The following is a 20959-nucleotide window of genomic DNA, read 5'->3' as shown; positions in this document are numbered from 1 at the left end:
GCTCGCCCTGCTGCCTCTGGGGTTTTGGCGCGCAGGGGTAGTGCCCCTGCCACCTTCCTATCTCGGCTGGCACGGGCAATGCCCCTGTCGCCCTTTGTTTTGTTGGGCTGGCAGGGACTCACCCCCTGCCGCCTCTTGGCTTCTGGGAGGGCAGGGGATAACCCCCCTGCTGCCCCTTGATTCTCTGCACGCAGGGGCTTGTCCCCCTGTCACCCCCCCGTCCCGAGCTCTCTCCCTCTCTCTGTCGGCAGGGGCTGACCCCTGCCTCCTTGTTGCTATCGGCAGGGGCTAGCCCTGCCGTCTCGTGGCTGTCGACAGGGGCTGCCTCCCCTGCCGCATCGATGCTGCCGGCAGGGGCTGGTCCCTTGTCGTCTCGTGTTGTCGGCAGGGGCTGCCCCCCCTGCCGTTTCGTGGCTGTCGGCAGGGGCTCAGCCCCTGCCGCTTCGCTGCTGTCGGCAGGGGTAGGCCCCCTGCCGCCTCGTTGCTGTCGGCAGGGGCTGACCCACTGCCGCCTCACTGTTTTTGACAGTGGCTCATTCCCTGTCGCCCCGTTGTCGTCAGTGCCGCCTTCGCCTAATTCTACCCTTGCCCCGTTGCACCATTAATTATATTAACATAATTGAATATTTAACACTTGCATATTTACGCAACAGGTCCCGATCGTGCTCCGCTGCTCAACCCTCGTATTATCCTCACGCGTAGGCGTACGCAGCTGCACGACATCCCAATGTAGGGTAAAGTCGCACAAAGGGCAATTGATGAACCTAATTAAGTTAAAATAATTAAGATGTCCATGCTGGATATACTTAAATTTATATTGCTTTTGCATTGCATATTTTCTTGTCTGCATAATTATGAGTTCGAGTACGGTTGTACTCTTCGAGTATTAATTTGCGTATTTGCTTATGTGGTTGAAGGTGGTTTCGTACTTTTTGCAATACTCATGCCCTTAATTGCTTGCATATATACTTACCTGTACGTTCCTATGGGTCGATGTACAATTTCATTCTTCGATCATTATTTTGCATAGTTGCTTATGAGTTGAGGTGTGGTTTCGTATTTCTTGAAATACATATGCCCTTGTTTGCTTGCATACATTTTTGCCTGCACGTTTCCTTTGAGTGAGGTACGACTTCGTGTCTCGTGTATTACTTATGACCTTATGTGTTTGCCTATCTAACTGGTCAAGGTATGGTTTTGGTACCTCGTGTGTTACTTATGTGCGTTTCGCTCGATGTGCGGCATTGTAAGTCGAGAGTTGCTTGTTGTCAGGTTATAACCTGCATATGCTCATATTTATGGTAAATATGTATTTTCATAAACGTAGTCTTGTGCCTATCCTGATATCACTTGTTTTCAAAACACTAGAAGTTGTGTTTGTGCGTTGTAGTTCTTTAAAAGCGAGTTTCCTTCTGTCAACCCAGTGCTCTTCAAATTGCACAGCTTTTGCAAAGTTAAGTTTTAGGTCTTGCAGGATTGCGAAGTCATATTTGGCCCCTCCCAAGTCCACACACTTGGGAGAAATGTTTTATAACCTTGATTGAAGTTGCGGCTCATTTTGAATAACCCCGATCAGGGGCATGAGCATGTGAATGAGTGGGGTTCTGTTGAAGGACCCATTCTTTTTTTTATCAATCTAGTGTCACATGTCGATACTAAGATAAATTTTGGATGCAAGATTGATAGTGTTGTGCCTTGCGTGAATGACTTAATGTGGCATTATGGCTTTTAAGGATGAATCGTGCCAAATGAGCACTCCTATTTCTTTGAATTGTTATGAAGTTGTGTGTTGGGTATTCCTTTTGAGAAGCCCACAGACCTCCCCGGTTCAGTATAGCGTACTTTTAGACATGCATAACATGTTAAGTACTTTGTTGATCAGACGAGAGATCCGAGATGACCTTGCATCATATGAAAAATGTCGTTGAAGTGAATTCAAGACTTATCTTGCTAGGCTGTGTTGTATTCATTCTTTTGCAGATAATATCTATTGGGATTTCTTTTGTGGAACCATATCCCTTTCATCGTAGTCGTACTTATGACATGTACGACCGTACTTTTTGACAAGTACGTCTTCTTACGTTGCGATGATTGGATGAGTAGGTTGTGGCAACCTCGATGAGCGCAAATCACAAAATGTTGTGATCACCTAAATAAGTGATGTTTTCGCCTTCACCGACAAGATACTCGAGTGGGTCGAAAGACCAGAGTATGTAGAATGGGTCTTCAGTTAACTACCCCTGATGTACTCATTCGAATCGCTGACTCCTGTCAGGAGAGAGGACAGGAAGGTACAAAACTTCGATGGACACACCATTAATGGCAGTTACGAGCAAAAGACTCGGCTTCCCCAGTCATCGGAGTTAGGGGAATGAGACTACCATAATTATCCTAGGTGGTAGCTCTCCATGTTTGTGATGCATCTATTGTTTATGCTGCTTTGGGGATTTCTCTCTTGGTCACCGACCGTCCCCTTAGGTGCGGACTCAGCTATCCGGGTTATCATAAAATACATAGCATAATAAATCCCCGGATCAGTCTAGGCTGTTTCTAGAGTCGTGCCTTGTGCGTACCTGCTTGGCCAGTTAATATCGAAACATAATTTAAATCTGATCACACAATGTGTTTAATCATGCATGTGTGAAAGTTATAGTGTACAACAAGTTCAATACTTATGGAATTGTGTGTGTGGTTGATGAAGCATTGTATTTTGCTAGTTAACTTTCTTGTGCAGTGCTTTGCTTGTAATAGTTAGCCTACTTGTGCCAATAAAATGCTTGTAATAATTTTAGCATTGTGCTCATGATCGTTGCTCTGTGAATCTGTTGAAATTAAATTGCTATATAATTGCCTATCTACTTGACATATTAAATTATTCTGCTTAATTATGTTCAATATTGTCCTGTCTGTGCACCTACCAGTTTTTAGTGAAACTGACCCATTTTATGGGCAGGTTTTGGATAGGTAATACAGTCTGCGATGACACAATGGCGTAATGAGGTCAAGATAGAGCTTTTTCCCTGACGTTTCGCTCCTGAGGACATGTTGGTAAATTTGGTATAAAGTGTGTTTCAAAATTTCTCTTTTATTAAACCGTGAGTTAATAAAACTGTTTTAGTAAGCTTCTTCTTGGTTTCAACAAACGAATTCTCAATTATTGAAACTCTGTTTCTAAACCATTTGATTTCAATGGTTGTGCAGGATTTGACAAAAGGAAAGTTTACGCTGTAATGTGCTCAAGATCCATTGACTTGTGGTTTTAAAAATATCATTTTCCGCTGAAGTATTATTTAAACTCTGATTATTGTATGATTTCAAAGCTTTCTTTTTTGGTTCATATCGCTGACCCCAATTGTTTTGGGATGAAGGCGTAGTTGTTGTTGTTGTTCAAAGCTTTCTAAACTTTTCTAAAAAGTTACAAGTCCTGGATTTTTGGGGCGTTACAACCCAGCCATTAATGAATATGCTACATGGTTGTGTGTAATGAGCATGGATTGGATATGGATTCCAGATCCAGACCCAAAATATGAGAAACAACTTCTTTTCACCCTCCCTCAAGTTGTACATGGTTTTGAACCATGAACAACTTGCCTTTTAACATCCATAATCTGTCCTTGGTCAGTCCCTTCGTAAACAAATCAACAACTTGATCGGTAGTCTGGACAAACTCAGGTTCAATCTCCTTCTCCTCAACCTTTTGTCTTACAAAGTGTTGATCTATTTCAATATGCTTGGCACAATTGTGATAAATGTGATTAAATGACATGTTGATGGCGCTTTGATTGTCACATAGGAGAAGAGCTCGGGAGACCGATTCTCTTACTTTTGTCAACAAGTGCCTAATCCATGTTGCCTCGGTTGTAGCAGCTGCTATTGATCTATATTCAACTTTTGTGCTCGACCTGGCATTGGCTTTTTGTTTCCTACTACTATAGGAAACAAGGTTCATACCAATGAAAACACAATAGCCTCAGATGAACCTGCGTTCATCAGGATCTCCTGCCCGGGCTGCATCCGTGTAAACAACAAGTTCATGTGCATGCTGTCTATTCATCCTTTTCCTATACAAAAGACTATCTTTGATAGTTCTCTTCAAATACCGAAGAATACGCTTGACAACTTCCATATGCCCAACACGCATCTCATGCATAAACTGAGACACTTGATTAACTGAGTAAACAATATCAGGTTGAGTGAAAGTGAGATATTGCAGCATCCCTACTACGTTGCGATATCCTGGAGGATCCTCATACAACTCTCCATCTTGGAAACTAAGTTTCTGATAAAGAATACTTAATGTTCCTAAAGGTTTGCAATATTTCATACTTGCCTTGCTGAGAACATCATTAGTATACTTATGTTGGGTGAGAGTCATTCCTTCAATAGTCCTATCGACTTCAACTCCAAGGAAATATCGCAGTTTACCAAAGTCCATCTTAAATCTGTGATTCAGGAGCTCTTTGACTTGCTCAATATGAGCATTAGAGTTACCAGTAATGACAATGTCATCTACATATATCAATAATAGGGTAACTACGTCTTAGCATTTGAATATAAATAAAGAGTGGTCAAGAAGAGATCGACTAAAACCATATTTTTGCACTTCAAGAGAGAAACTGTTAACCAAGAGCGAGACACCTCTTGAAACTATAAATAGCTCTCTTTAACCCACACACGTATTCCTTAGAGTCTCCTGTATATCCAGTGGGCTGCTCCATGTACACTTCTTCTTTCAGATCCCCTTGAAGCAATGCATTTTTGACATAAAGTTGATTAAGCGTTCAATGATGCTCAATAGCTAATGATAATATAATTCTTATGGTGCCCATTTTCACAACCGGATTGAAGGTCTCATCATAGTCCTATCCTTGCTCTTGTGTGAAACCTTTGCAACTAGTCTCACCTTGTATCGTTCAATGGTGCCATCTGTTTTGTACTTTATTTTATACACCTACTTAGACCCAACTACATTTCTATCACGTGGTCTGAGAACAATATCCCAAGTACCATATTTATGAAGAGCCTTCATTTCTTCATTCATGGCTTCAATCCAGCTTTTGGAATTTACGGCTTGATAAAATGTTATGGGTTGATCTTCCTTACTCAAAGAAGTTAAAAATAGTTGGAAGTCCATCAAGAAATTCTCATAACTGACCCATCTTTCAATCGGATGTCGAGAGCGAGTAGATCTTCTGAGATCAAGAGTTTGAGGAGAATTTATCTTCTGGGTAAAAGTGGGGGAACCTCCTTTTCTTGTCGAGAGTAAATGATGCCTTTATACCTTTTGGGTGCCAAGAATGGTTCAAATACTGTCTTGAGTAGTCTGTTCGGCATCTGACATGGTTTCCCTATTCCTGTGAATACATTCTGAAGGAAAAACATTATCGAAGCTAGAAAAAAGTTTAGAACTCTACCAAGGGTGATAAATCTCAACTTCAGAAGAGGTGTTAGCATGATAATCAAAGTTTAATTCATTAAAAACAATATTTTTCGATATTTTGATGCGCTTACTCACAGGATCATAGCATTTGTATCCTTTATAATCATCTGCATAACCCACAAATCTGCACTTCAAGGCCTTGTCTTGAAACTTATGCCACATTGAATTGTCAACATGAACATAATATATACAACCAAACACATGCAGATCATGATAATTTGGATGAACTCTGTACAAAGAAAACTAGGGTGATTTATTTTCCAAAATAGTCATGGGCAATCGGTTTATCACATAAACAACCGAATGGAAAGCTTTTGCCAAAAAGTAACTGGAAGATTACTGTCATGCATCATGCTCATTGCACTCTCGACAATATGACGATGCTTCCGTTCAGCAATCCCATTTTGTTGAGCTGTATGAAGACAAGACACCCACCTACTTATTCCATTAGTTTGGAGGAAATTAATAAAGTTATTTGAAGAGAATTCACCCCTTCCATTACATTGGAAACAAAAAATATTTCCAGAGAAATGATTCTTCACAAGGGAATGAAATTTCTGAAATAATTTAAAGGTCTCATATTTGCATTTCATAAAGAAGATCCATGTGTAACGAAAATAACTATCAACAAATATAAGATAATATCTTATTCCATACATAGAGGGAACTGGAGCAGGACCTTAGACATCAGAACAAATAATCTCAAAAGGTCTTGAAGCTCTTTTATTAATAAAATGAAAGGGTAGAACATGACTATTACACACAAGACAACTAGAACATTTTTTATCATCGACACTTAATCCTAGACTTGACTTGAGAATAAGACTTTTTGAGACAAGCTTTTTAATAAAACAACTACAGTAGTGACCCTGACGACCATGAAAAAGATTTGGCTCAATACATTCAGAAACATTAAAGACACTCTTAAGAAGCACTGAAGAGGACGATGAGGTGAGTTTCAATGTGGGATCAACAGGGTGAACACGAGTAGAAGGATCCTCTTGGAAGAAATACATATTGCCCTGTCGTTTTCTTTTAGCGAACGTTTTTCTCGTGCGAAGGTCCTTGACACAAACAAAAAAAGGAGTAAACTCAAGCTTATAAACAAAAACAATATTTTTCTTAATATTAGGAGCATGAATGACATTCAAGAGACAAAGAGGATTTTGACATAGGAATAACAGAGCTTTCAATATGAGAAATGGAGTGGTGAGATTCATCCCCAGTGACAATACTATTTCTACCAACATAAGAACTAGTGTTAGGAGCTTACCAGCATCACCAGTAACATGAGTTGCTGCCCCGAAATCAACATACCAAGTACCCTGATAATTCTGTTTTAGGTTTAATTCAGCTAAGGCAGACAATAACAACTTTTTTACTTTTCCACTAGCCTTTGAATTATCTGTCCCCTTCCTTGCCTTTGTTGGCAGAGATTTTCCTCTATTTTGAAGATTAAACCCACAGTTGGCCTTGATATGTCTCATTTTGTTGCATAGAAAACATGTGTGAATTGTCCTTTGCTTCTGCAAATTATGAGGTATGTTGGGTGTAGGCAATATTCCACGACCTCCTTGTCCATTCCTTCCTTGACCTTCCTTTCCTTGAAAAGCATAACTTCCACGTCCTCGCCCATAAGCAACCCATGTGGCAAGCACATCTTGTGCTCCAACGTGAACATGAGTCTCTTTAGAAAATCCCTTCAAGGTCATCTCATATTGAAAAAGCTTGGCACACAGATCTTCAAATGTAGGTAAATCTGGTAAAAACAATAAGGAAGTAACAATCATGTGATAACCCATTAGTATTTCCTGTTTCTGCTTTTATATAAAAAAAATCCTTAAAAATATGGGTTAAAATTTCGGGGCATTACAAATGGTATCAGAGCCTGGGAATAATAAATCAAGATCATGGTCATGCCACACCCTGCAAGAGCTTTGTGAGTATAAATCTTTCAACTGTTATAATGATTGCATTATATTTTCTTGTATAAAACTTGTGTATAAGAGTAATGTAGACCTATTAAATTGTTTCGATATTCTGTGTAACTCCGTGTAATGTTGAAATTGTATTAGATGTGTATTTCTATATGTCTAAACGACACTCCCAAGGTAGCAATTGTATTAGAGGGTTAGAATTTATCTATTGACCTAATCCTACTTGATATGACTGAATTCGATGTAATAGTGAGGCTAAATAAGTTATTTAAACATTATGCGAATGTCCTCTATAGCCAAGGAAAAGTACACTTGGACCGACTCGGATTGCCGTAGGTTGAGTTTAGCCTCTCCAGACCTATGACGAAGACTAAAGTTGTATATGTACTAAGAATCCAGAAGTACTCCAATTTTTGTTTTCATGTAAGCACCTACAAGTAATTTCGAGGACGAAATTCTTTTTAGGGGGAAAGGATGTAATAACTCGAAAATTTAGAGGTTTTGGGCCTAGGATCCATAACCCAGATCCAAAAGAAATAGAAAAAAACAAGATATTAAAAAAAATATATAGTTACTAAATAAATAAATTTACTAAACCTAATTAAATAAATAAAAAAGGTGTATTTTGGGTCGAATCCACTGTTGGACCCGAATGGATCCAACTGTGGATCCGATAGTTCACAGGCGACCCAAAATCCACGTTAGAGTGGATTCGGTACCACGGGTCACGGGGTTTAGACCCGGACCCGACCCTCTTTTAATTAAGCCCCGAATGCAAGAATCGTTCTTGCGCACGCCGGCGGGAACTCCGTCGTCAGCAAGCCTCCCGACCACCTGCTGTAAGCCATCGACGTCGACGACCCTTTTTCTTGCAACACCGACAACCTCACTGCTCCCGATCTTGATCGTCACGGCAGCACCCTCGGAGTTCGGCCGAGCATTTCTCGCACAACCAGCGTCAACCACATCATTCTCCTCTTCCAATCGCCGGAGCAGGTAGGGTTTCTGTACTTTTTCTTTCAGGTCGATCATGGTCTCGCGTGAGGTGTGGGTTGTCCGAAAACCCCAAATGGGACGGTTTGCAGGGAGGGGTATCGTTCGAGCTCTGCAAATCTGTTAACTGTGATTGATGATATTGCAAAAACTTGGACTTGTCAGAAAAATGATACTTGAGATTCTTCTTGTACACGAATCCAGATTGAACTTGATTTGCTACCTAATAAAATGGAATTTGTACTAGTTGGTCCTCAAGGAATCTTTCGGAAAAAATGGATTTCTCTTGAACGGTTGCCTCATAGATCCAGTTTCTTGTAGGATTCTGATAGCTTTTCTTGTTGAGTATCGCATGAATTCGGGTGGGATGTGGGGGTTTTGACATTAAAAGAATGTAGATTTTCCTGTTTTCCCCTTCTCTTGTAGGTATTTTGATGGTCGAGCATGGGGCTTGGGGTCTTTCCGATGGGGTTCTTGGCTATTGGACTACTCTAGATCTGATGAATACTTTATTCTTTCAAAAAATTTGTTTTGTATTTTCTTAGAATTTTTTTTCGTTATATTGAAATGCATTCCATGATATGTTCTGTTTCACCTTATTATCTGATTAGTTTTCTGTTTGGGAAAATATAATGGACTCACATTTGGAATGCTCATGTCCCGACATGTTTGGGGTATGCTTCCGTGGTTACATTACCACGTATTTCTGAATGGATTGTTTGGGCTTTGGTTATCCATGCTTGTGTAAGGTTGTCCCTAATTAAGGCACATTTGTTTTGAGAGCCCAAGGTGGTTGTTACACTTTGACCACACATCCTTATATTCGTTCTTTTTGGACAACGGAATGTGTCTGTTGGAATTTTTGACAAACCGAGCATCTTTGGTTAATATATTGCGCTGTATATGTAGCCTGATTGATGGTTTACAGTTGTTTTAAGTCTAAGGTTAATTCAGGAAAATTAGATTAAATCATTGAGTTGGAAATAAAACTGCAGTAACTATTGTTGTATCAAGTGTTATTAATCTGGGTTCTGCAACATTGCTTATTCACATGCATGCTATTGGAAACATTTTATTCCATCTATGTATAACATGATGTATTGAGTTGTTTATAGTTACCTGGGCTTTGAAATCTTAAACTTGACTTTCTTAAACAGGAAAACTTCTCAATGTTCCTAAATAGGAAAGATTATTTCTAAAACTCACATGTAATGCAAGTTGATCTCATACACAAAGTATCACATACATAATGCCCCAAACATAAAAACAATGTAAACATATGGTTTATATGATGATCTGTTGACAGTTAAATACGTGAGTAATATGTTATTTTATGGATGGTATCAAATCTGAATTCCTATTATTTTGTTGACGATGATTAAATTTGATTATATGATATCTTGTGTTCTGTCATCAAACTGATTTGTTTTAGGTTGACTAATATCCAAGATAACTATATGTCATCTTATTGACTATATCAAATCTGTTTCAATGTTGAATTAATAACTGATATTAAATTTGAATACATATCTTTTCGTTACCTATTATCATGCTTGATTTCAAGTTATTCTATTGCCTATTGTTAGACTTTAGTTCTAAGTTAATTTATTTTCCATCATCAGTATTGACTTCAAGTAGTTATGTTGACTGTGACTGGTTTACATGAAATACCATGTGCTTAAACTGCTTTTGTCAGAAAATGTATTATTTGAATTGCTTGAATGCAGTATGTTAGTTGTGTTTGAGGAGTGAGATTGTTATATTGGTTCCAAACATGATGGTGCATTTAGTGACATATGGATAGGTGTTACCTAATGGGCAATATAAATGGTTTACCCGATGCGGGTATTTAGGCTATTAGCCTGTGTGCTATGACAATAAAAGTGATGGAAACGTAATTGTAATTGTTGCATGCCCGACTGGTTTAAAGGTACCGGGGTCTTGGTGCTTGACGGTTTAAAGGTACCGAAGCATTCAGGATAATAATTATAAAACTGATGAGAAACTTAAATTTAAATTTTGTGGCCTGACTGGTTTAAAGGTACCGGGCTTGTGTGCCTGACTGGTTTAAAGGCACCGAAGCACTCTGAGTGGGTTTATGCAAACAATATGAAAAATGATTGGGTTGGTTTATACACCTTGGTAAAATGACTAAGGTTGGGAATCTACTACTATGGTAGTAGAAGGTTTAGGAAAATGCCCCTATACCCTGGGAAGTTAATTAGATGAAAAGATTAATCCACTCAGTTCTTGGGCTTACCTTGGAGAGGGTAGGTGGTACAAAATTCTGGGGACATGTATTTTGGTTTCGAGCGTAAAGCGACTCGTTAGTCCCAGTCCTCGGAGTTGGGAGACCCGGACTACCAATATGTCCTAGGTGGTAGCTTTTTGTTCTTCTGCAGAAGTTAGGGATGCATCCTGTTTTGGTTTTTGCCTTTGGGAGGTTCTCTCGGTCACTGACCGCTCCCTTGGGATTTCAGTCTCAGTTAGAATGTTCGGCTTAATAAAACAACCTTGAATAATATACCCCCGAACGTTCTCTTCTGTGATGGTTGCCTCGGCCCGTGTGTAGCCGCAGGATAAGATAAAATAATCACTATTTAGAACAATTAGGTATCACAGTGAGTGGAGTTATTAAAGAGACATTTGCATATTCTTTCAGCATGCTTTATATTCTGAATTTGTAATGAACTGAAATCCTGAAATGTGCAGATACGAGATGATTGAACTATTACATGAAAGTTATGCATGTTATTGTTATTGCTGTTGCATAACATACCTCACTTGCTTATTAATGTTGCATACTATGCTTTACCTGCTCAGTTATTGTTGTTGTATAACTGCTCACATGCTTAGGTATATGATTGTTGATTTCTATTGCATAATCTGTTTACTTGTTTAGATATATGTTGAAAATCACCTTTGACACTCACATCACATGCTAGATTCATGATATACCTGCATTAAGAGTTACAGATTTCCTACTTAGACAGTTGTAGTCTAATTCCTATAATTTTACTATTTTCAGGTGAATAATAGCATTTACGAGCGACTGCAGGATGAGGCATCATATCGAGATTTTGGATTTACTGTTCCAGGGGTCGCTTAGGTTTATTGTAATTTAATTGTTTATATCATTTAAACTCTAACATTAATTTTCATTGATAATGAAATGAAATAAATGTTTTGGGTCTTCTCTCCAGTGTAATGTTCCGAAATGCTTAACCGTATAGTATTTCTTGTTTCCGCTATTATATATATAAAAAAATCCTTAAAAATGTGGGTTAAAATTTCGGGGCTTTACAAATTCAGCTAAGGCAGACAATAACAACTCTTTTACTTCTCCACTAGCCTTTGAATTATCTGTCCCCTTCCTTGCCTTTGTTGGCAAAGATTTTCCTCTATTTTGAAGATTAAACCCACAGTTGGCCTTGATATGTCTCATTTTGTTGCATAGAAAACATGTGTGAATTGTCCTTTGCCTCTGCAAATTATGAGGTATGTTGGGTGTAGATAATATTCCACGTCCTCCTTGTCCATTCCTTCCTTGACCTCCCTTTCCTCGAAAAGCATAATTTCCACGTCCTCGCCCATAAGCAACCCATGTGGCAAGCACATCTTGTGCTCCAATGTGAACATGAGCCTCTGCAAATTATGAGGTATGTTGGCCCTCTCAAAGTTTGCTGCACCATATCTTTGTCACTTACTGCACAACCCACGATGGCTAGTTGATCTGTGATAGTCTTTATTTTGTTCAAGTATTCCATGATAGTCATGGAGTCCTTTTTCAACATTTGAAATTCCTTCTTTAAAAACATTATCTTGGTCAGAGAAACATGTGAATATGTCTGAACGAGTCTGTCCCATAACTACATAGCCGAACAATCATCTAGAATTTCCACAAGCACCTCTTGTGACAATGTAGAAGTAATATATGCAACCAACACCTGCTCTTGTTTCATCCAAGTTACGTACTCTGGATTTCTGACATGTGTAACAAAAGATTCTCCCTTTCTATTCTTATGTTCATGTAATATGAATTCTGGAGGAATTGGAATATGTCCAGAAAGATCCTGACTTCTTATGAACGAGATAATCTGCCTCTTCTAGGTTAAGAAATTAGAGTTGTTTAGTTTTTCAAACACAAGTTGGCTAAGAAAACTCGAGGAGAGGTCAGATTGGGAAGAAAACAAATCCATAATCCAAAGGGAGAGAAAGCCGAAATTCAAGATTGATTGAAAAGAAAAGGAGGACAAATTTCAGTCACAAACAAAATCTGTTGGATGCAAAACAGGGATTTAATTTCAAATAAAGTCTGCTGCCTTTCTGCCCTTTTTTTTGTTGTACGATCGGTAAATTAAAGGCAGTGAACTAGACTTCGCTGTAAGATCTGATCTGAACAATTTTCACTCAGCACGTCACTTTAGATAAGACGTTGCGTTTTGCTGAATCACAATGAAAAGAAAAATCAGCAAAGAAGAAGCTGATCAGGAAGATAAAGAAAGGAAATTTAAGAGAAAACAAGAAGCTCACGTGACCTTCTTTTGATTTGGAATCACGCCTGGATCAAGATCTGATTTGACGTGATCCTTTTTTTTTCTTTTTTATAAAGAAATCACGTTTAGATCTGGAAGAGACCAAAGAAGAAAAAGAAGGATATTGAGAAAGACAATAAGGGGAACATAAATGACAAAGCGATTAGGTTTAAACTGTATAAAGCAACCCAAAGAAATAACACAACTGAGAAAAGGGGCAAAGTCGCGATTTCAAGAAAATAGTGTGAACAATCTGGGATTTACAGATAGCCTTACCCAGATCTGATTTGGAATCAAAGGAAAAATGAAAGAAAGATTTGAAAAGGACGATAAGAGGAAAAAGAAGAAGAGATGAAACAAAAGAAAATAAAATATCTTAGGAAGAGACAAAAATCTCGATTTTGATAATCATACGAAAGTCGCGATCTCCAGATCTGCTGCTCTAATACCATGCTAGAATTCATAGATCTGATATTCAGTCACACGAAGACAGAGAGAGAGAATGAGGAGAGAACACACTGTTGAAGAAAGCCAAGATTCATCACGTTGAATCTGCTCACTAGACTTCATATTATATATTGGTTTAATACAAAGATTAGGGTACCAAAATACCCTTTTACAACTAGTTTAATTTACAACCCAGCCATTAATGAATATGCTACATGGCTGTGTGTAATGAGCATGGATTGGATCTGGATCCCAGATCTAGACCCAAAATATGAGAAACAACTTCTTTTCATGCTTCACATATAGAACCACTCACATACCCCCACAACTTTTTGCCTTTGATATGATATTCATGGCGCCAGCCCACATCAAGTAATTGGAGTTGTTTAGCTTGAATACGACCACCACAATGAATTCTTTTTCGCCCATCTTGATTTGAGGGAAACTAGGCTTGTGATGATCCTCCTTTAGCAATCACGAAGAGCCTTCGACTCTGATACCATTTAAGAAAACAAGAAGAAAGTGAAAAATACAAGTGCACAAGCACAAATACAAGTCCACTAAGGGATAACACAAGGCACCAAGGCATTACACAAGCACAAAGTGCAAATACTAACTTCAAAGAGCCAAGAGAGAGCACAACATGATTAAAAAAAATGACTATTATTGAAGGCCAAATGCTTAGAACAGGCATTGAAAAATACAAGAGAGGGAGTGCCTTTAAATAGGCACTCCAAGGTACAAAGGGCTGGTCCAACTAGCTGTTGGACAAGCTCCAACAGCTATGTTGGGATTGGTCCAACAGCTATATTACAAAAAAAAAAAAGGAAAACAGAAAAATAAGGAAACAAAAAAAATAAGTCAGTCCCTAGAGGACTTAACAGGTATGCGTGTCCCCATGTTGACATGAAATGACATGCTGGGACACCATTCTACCATGACACTTTATAGACAATCAAGTCAATGTTGGACATGGTTAACTCTGCATCCCTTAACTTCATTTCTTTTTGTGATCTTGATTTTCCCTTTATAGTTAATTGTGTGATTGTTTTAAAATTTACCATTGATTATATTACATTTCAATTTTCATGTTGGATTTGTTATTTAAGGTGTGTTTGAGAGTCTTAAATCTGAGATTCAAGGGTCTAAGGTGGTGTGTGTCACACTGATGAGGCTTCTCAAATGCTGGTTCTCATATACACAATCTGAGATCCCTCATATAAATGGAGTGAGTTCTCACATCATGAATCTGAGAACCAATCGGGCGGGAGGGCATGGTTCTCAGGTCCCTTTGGATTTGGGATCCAAGCATTTGAAATGCAGCCTTAATTCTATTAGTATGTTATATAGAAATATTCTCACTACAATGTTAAGGTGTCAATTGCATTTTTGTCTTCCCATTGTGATTATGCTTTGATGCTCTTCATTTTTGGATTTGGTTTAGGGGATGATCACAGTATAATGATATACTATCCCAGTTCTGCAGGTGGAGGAATGAAAGTGTTATTTCGTAAGGTATTCTTGTACTCTAGTTCTAGTATATTAGCTTAATATTTGGACACTGAAGCACAACTCGATGCCTTTCTTCTATTATGGATAATCATTGAAGTTTGCAAATGAAATTTGTTGATGCTTTTGAAGTGATCATTTAAACTAAAACACCTACATCAGCTAGAGGGGATCTTTTTTTCCACTTTTTGTAGGTTCGTATTGACTTTGTTGGTCTTTTCGTTATGGCATGCCGAATGAGTGAGCAGTATGAAATACAATTTTATCACCAGTAATAGTGGACTGTCTAAAAAGAAAAGGTGTTTTCACCAGAAATTTTTGGAAATTTGAGAAAAAAAGAAAAGAAATTGATTTGAAAGAATGGGAAGGTGTGGCCTTCACCTTGATTGATTGAGTACTCAACCAGAAACCACTTATCTGCTAAAATCTGTGTAATTTACCTTTTAAGGGACTTCTTGGCTTCAACAAATTTGCCTTTGAACAGATTCTGTCAATTCTTGAAGCACAAGTCTGACTTGGGTTCAGGAAAAAAATTCAAGTTTTTTTTTCCCCATTTCCAGTATACTTGATTTTGGGGTTGCTAACTGCCCAAGTAATTTTGTATGCGAGGGATGTCATGTATTTTGTTGGTATTTGGTATGTCATGTTTTGTTACTTGGGATAAGTTCCTTGCATTTTCTTATGTGGAAGACAAGTATACCCTTATTGAAACATTTGTAACATGCTAAACATTTGATGTCATGTTCCTCTTTGATTGGTTATTGCTCTTTTGTTCCTCTTCCATTCCATGCATATGCAAAAAGGTGATATGGAGGTTATGTTCTATTTTGTAAGGTACTTGTAGGTTGCTATTTGCATTTGCTCAATTACATTATGTTGCATTGGTACCTAACTCTCGATTCCACACTTTAGGTTGGAAATAGATCAAGTGAGTTTCATCCTGAAGTTAGAAGAGTAAGGCGTGAAGGTTCATACATATATGAGGAATTCATGCCAACGGGTGGAACAGATGTGAAGGTTGTGCACATAAGCTTATATGTCTGTGTTTATAGCATGTGTTTTTTTTTTTGTCTTTTAAAGGTAATGATATTATCCACGTGATCATAACTAAGAGTGCTCTTGTGTGAAGCACTTTGTTGCTGTTGATGTGTACTTTTTCTGTCTATGTTTTTCTTTTTGATGCCCACGAAAGAATGGAATGGAATAAGCGTGGTATTGCAGAAAATTACATCAATATATTGTTTGACATGATAAAATCAAATAAAAAAGAACTTGAATAAAGGTTTTCCATGTTAATTGAATGCTAAAGTTTGTGGGTGTTGCTTTATAATGCTTTTCAAATAATAATAATTATCACATCATACACACATCTTATACCTGTTATCCAAAATGTATATTTCTTGAGCCACGACCTTATTTGGTGCTTAATAAAATTGCAATTTTTTGCATTACGTTTCTAGTATGAACTTCTTCAGTTGCTTTTATCCCTTAGGTGTTGTGACATTGTGCACTACCATAGTGTTTTATTGTGCTCTATGTCCATCGATACTCCATTTAGCATGTGCCTCATGTCAACATGACACAACACCAGACTCAACACTAGTGATGGCCTTAACACTTCATAGATGCAGTCAAACCTGTGTTGGACATGGTCAGCAGACTCAGCACTGTCTTTAACTTCATCCATTCCTTATTGGCTTGGCTAGTCTATGCTCTTTCATTTAAAATTTGTTATTAATTATATTAAATTTCACTTTTCAACTTAAAGTCAATGTGTTTCTATGTCACACGGACTCTTCTAACAGGGCACCACACCCGCGTTGGACCCGCACCCAGGCGGGTGCGACACTTGGACACAACTTCCTTTGTGTTAGGTGAAGTCAACCACACTGAGGTCCATTTCTATCCAAAAGTAGATTCAGTTAACCCTAATCAAGTCAATTTTTATCTATATTATATATATATAAATACATAAATGCACACAAATACACATAGTGTTAACTTAAAACTGTTAAAAATTATATATATATATATACATGTCCTCCCCGCACCCCCGCACCCAAGTTTTTTTAAAGTGCCGCATCGCTGCATCCGCTCCCGCACCCGCACCCGCACCTATGTGACATAGATGTGTTTATTCAATAATGATTTGGAATTGTTATTCAAGGATATGCAATGCTGATGCTTTGCTACTTTAGGTTAAGAATGTTGAATGTACATACATATGCATTATATCGGGTGAAATTTACAAAAACACAGGTATAATGTTTTTGGGAAAATGGAGATTAAGATAGATGAGCTAGATCAAAATTATTGGGGTGTGTAAGAGGTGCAATTTTTTTTCCTTATGATGGAGCTGAGGGGATCAAAATTATTCAGGATTTGTGGGCATTTTAATCATGTGGAAGTGAAAATGGGAAGAATGATGGCTGCAAGTTAGGATATTTTTAGTTTCAATTCTGTTGGATAAGGACATCACTTTAATGCTTTTGGCTATGGTGTATGGTCTTATTTGTTTTTTTTTATGTTCACAAGTGAGTGTGTGATGACTTTGTCAAAACTAAAGGAGTTGAGGGGTACTGGAGTTTTTCCTGCTGAGGGAGTAGGCAAATTCTAGGTTTTGAAAGGATGGTTGGACAATAGGTATGAGTCTGAGGATGTTTTGTAGAGGCAGAAGGATGAGCACATGGTCATTCTTGTGTGAAGAGTCTTTGTACCATATTACTCACTTGAAATGGTGATAAAAATATGATGGAAGGAAGTTGGAGGGCTCATGGTTGCATGGTTGAGGATGTTGAAAGAGGTTTGGATTTTAGTATACAGGCTATTTTATATCGAGAAGTTTTTTCATGTTCAGAACTCAGTAGTAGTCTGAATGTGGTATCCTTAACGTTTTAGGGTGTGGTCCCATTATAGAAATGACCTATGGGAGAATTTCTGGGGAATGTGACAACATTAGTGGTGATGAAATGTTCAAATCATCTTTCATCATTAGTGATTTAATCAAAGCTTGGGATACTGTTGGGCTGGCAATAGGTAAGAGCTGTTAAAATATTGTATATATATAACTATATATATGTTAATATATATTATCTTCATGTCGATATACATGTATATGTATTTATATATATATATACATGTAAGAATACACTTATAATAGGTTTTGCCCTCCAGAGGCATTTTGGTCTTTTTGTAATAGGTTCTGTCCATTAGGGACAGATTTATTATTTTATTTCTTTAATTTTCTGTATTTTTTTTACTTTTGACATGGACATCATGGTCTTTTGACCCATATAGCCGTTGGGACCTCCCAACAACTAGAACAGGCTCTGAGTCTAAACCAGAGTTACCGGAAGCTTCTTAGATAGGTGGGAAGCTCGCTTCCCGGAAACTTGCTTTGGAAGCACGATACTCCTCGCTTTCGAAACTTGATGAGAACCTCGATTCCCCCACACTTCTCCTATGCTTTCCACATGTTTCATTTATTCTTATTATACGTTCTGTTACTCAACTTTTCATGCTTTTTATGTGTTTTCTCTAACTCTTCTCACTTACTTCCATGTGCTTTCACTAAATTGGTACTTGGTAGTCATCATTTTTAGATTTTGTTAAAAAATTAATTCTTACACTAAAAAATCATGAAATTTAATATTAGTCACTTTTATTTTAGTTTTTATTTGTGTTTTATTTTGATTCTCATTCAATTCTTATATTTCTTTTTTTTTTTATTTCTCGCTTGTCGCTTCCTATATATTTTAAAATGCGTCGCTTCTCGCTTCCCGTATTGTTTCCCGCTTCTGCTTCCTAGTCTGGCAACCTTGGTCTAAACCCCTTTTGCCCTCTCTAATGTAATGCTTCTCTAAGCATTTTATGTGTGGAATACAAAATATATATTTTTATATTTTCTCTCTTGCGAGTTGTTCTTTTTTGTGAGAGTGTACTTGGCCCATAAGTGGCCTTTTCATATTTGTGATCTCTTGTAGCCCTTATTGACATTCTTTTGTATTCTTCTTGATTCATCACATGGTATCAGAGCTGTAACACTCGTGACTTATATATATATATATATATATATATATATATATATAGAGAGAGAGAGAGAGAGAGAGAGAGAGAGAGAGAGAGAGAGAGAGAGAGAGAGAGAGAGAGAGAGAGAGAGAGAGAGAGAGATTTTCTTTCTTTTTATTTTTTTGATTCTTTTTCCTTAGAGAGAGAGAGAGAGAGAGAGAGAGAGAGAGAGAGAGAGATTTTCTTTCTTTTTATTTTTTTGATTCTTTTTCCTTTTTCCTTTTTATTGGATTGCATTGGGGTCCCAACTAAGAGTCGTTGGGCCCCTCAACGGTCATTAATATCACCGTTGGGGGCTCCCAACAACTCTTAGTGGGAGCCCCCAATGGCCTCCCCTTTAGTTGTATAAATAGGGGTGTTCACCCCTTTGTAAGATAGGCATTTCCAAGCCCTTATGCTCAATAACATTCTCTTTTTTTAAGCCCTTTGTTGGCTTTTTGTATTTGTCCCTTGTGGACTTGTTCGTTGTGATTGCACTTGTGATTGTCCTTTATAGGACATTGCGTATGCTTTAACATTCTATCTTTTTCCGCATACTTCATTACAGAGGGTAGTACCTTCTTGCCCTCTCTTCTTTTGACTGCAGCAAGAGGGCAATGCCCTCCTGTCCCCTCTTTTGATAGACGCAGGAGGGCAGCGACACAATTTACTTAACTGATGTACGATTTCGTACATCATGCGCTGCTTACACAATTTATTTAGCCGATGTATGGTTGCGTACATCGTGCATCGTTTACGCAGTTTATTTAGCTCGATGTGTGGTTTCACATGTCGAGTCTTGCTTATGTCATTTACATTGCCGTCGCATTGTAATGTGCTTAGGCTTATGTTTTGATATATATATATATATATATATATATATAACATTATAAGGTATGCAATTTTGCGTACTCCTGCTTACCTTGCATTACACTTGCTTTTAAAGACGCAGATTTGCGCATGCTCGCCAAGTCTTTAAAAAAATAGGGAATTTCATGCAAGATTCCAATGTTTATAATATTCGTTGTTTCAAAAAGTAAAAATGAATATCGGACGGTTGCTTATTCGCAACTAAGTTTTACCCTCAACCCTGCATAGCCCTAAGAGGTACTTACAGTCTTTTATTTTGATATCCAAAAATGACTCGAATATCCCCGATCTAGAGCACGGGATGTTGAGATTTTCTAAACAAAGTTGGGGTTTCTTTATGAGAAACCAATACTCCTTTCATTGTAGCGATACTATCAGACATGTGCGGCATGTTAGTGCTACGATGATTGGATAAGAGATTTATGGTAACCTCGTGGTCTGCAAATACACAATGATGAAAAGGAAATCACATAAATGGTGATCATCGCCTTCACAAGTAATATGCTCGATTTGGTTTGAAAGACAAAAGCATGCAGAGTGGGTCGTCACTTAAAATAGAACCTGACGTACCCATTCGTCTCTTGGTTCCGTCAAGAGAGAGGATGGGATGATACAAAAACTCCGATGGACAGGTTGTTAAGAACTACGCTCCTCGAATAGCAATTGACTCGGTGTCCCCGGTCATCAGAGTTAAGGGATGAGGTTACAAAAAATTATCTTAGGTGGTAGTTTCCATGGACTTCTGCAGAAGTTGAATGCATCCTTTGCCACGAATGTCTCTGGGGAATTATCTCCTGGTCATTGGTCGTCCCCTTTAGAACGTTCTCAGCTAGTTGTCCGGGGTATCAAAATGCATAGAATATTAAACCCCTAGGCAATCTCAGTTGTTTCTACGTTCTCTCCTGTGCGTACACTCAGGACAGTTTAATATCGAAACAAGATTATCATGCTCATTTTACTTATTCTGAACTGCACATCACGAAAGCAACAACGCATATGTAAGTCTTGTTCTGAATTGTTATATCTATGTACCTACCAGATTTTTATCAATCTGACCTATTTCATGGATACACGTGATGGTTAGGTCAATACGTCAAGCGATGGTATAATGACGTGAGAATATCAAGATAAGACTCTTTTCCTGACGTTTCAATTATGATGACATCTTTTGTAATTTGGTA

General features: G+C 38.1%; 1 protein-coding gene across 3 annotated transcripts in view; it reads left to right on the top strand.

Moving 5' to 3' along the window:
• Positions 1 to 20959, top strand: part of LOC149827843 (inositol hexakisphosphate and diphosphoinositol-pentakisphosphate kinase VIP2-like) — a 214241-nt gene that overhangs the window by 58452 nt on the left and 134830 nt on the right. For all 3 annotated transcript variants that reach the window (XM_090019686.1, XM_090019685.1, XM_090019684.1), the window contains exons 7-8: positions 14797 to 14867; positions 15774 to 15878. In XM_090019686.1, the coding sequence (XP_089875812.1) occupies positions 14797 to 14867; positions 15774 to 15878 (176 nt within the window). The remainder of the gene's footprint in view (positions 1 to 14796; positions 14868 to 15773; positions 15879 to 20959) is intronic.

The sequence above is a fragment of the Nuphar pumila genome, chromosome 10 (genome assembly GCF_984573655.1).
Source record: "Nuphar pumila chromosome 10, dmNupPumi1.hap1.1, whole genome shotgun sequence".
NCBI classification, from domain to species: domain Eukaryota; kingdom Viridiplantae; phylum Streptophyta; class Magnoliopsida; order Nymphaeales; family Nymphaeaceae; genus Nuphar; species Nuphar pumila.
This window is presented reverse-complemented; position numbering and strand designations above follow the sequence as displayed.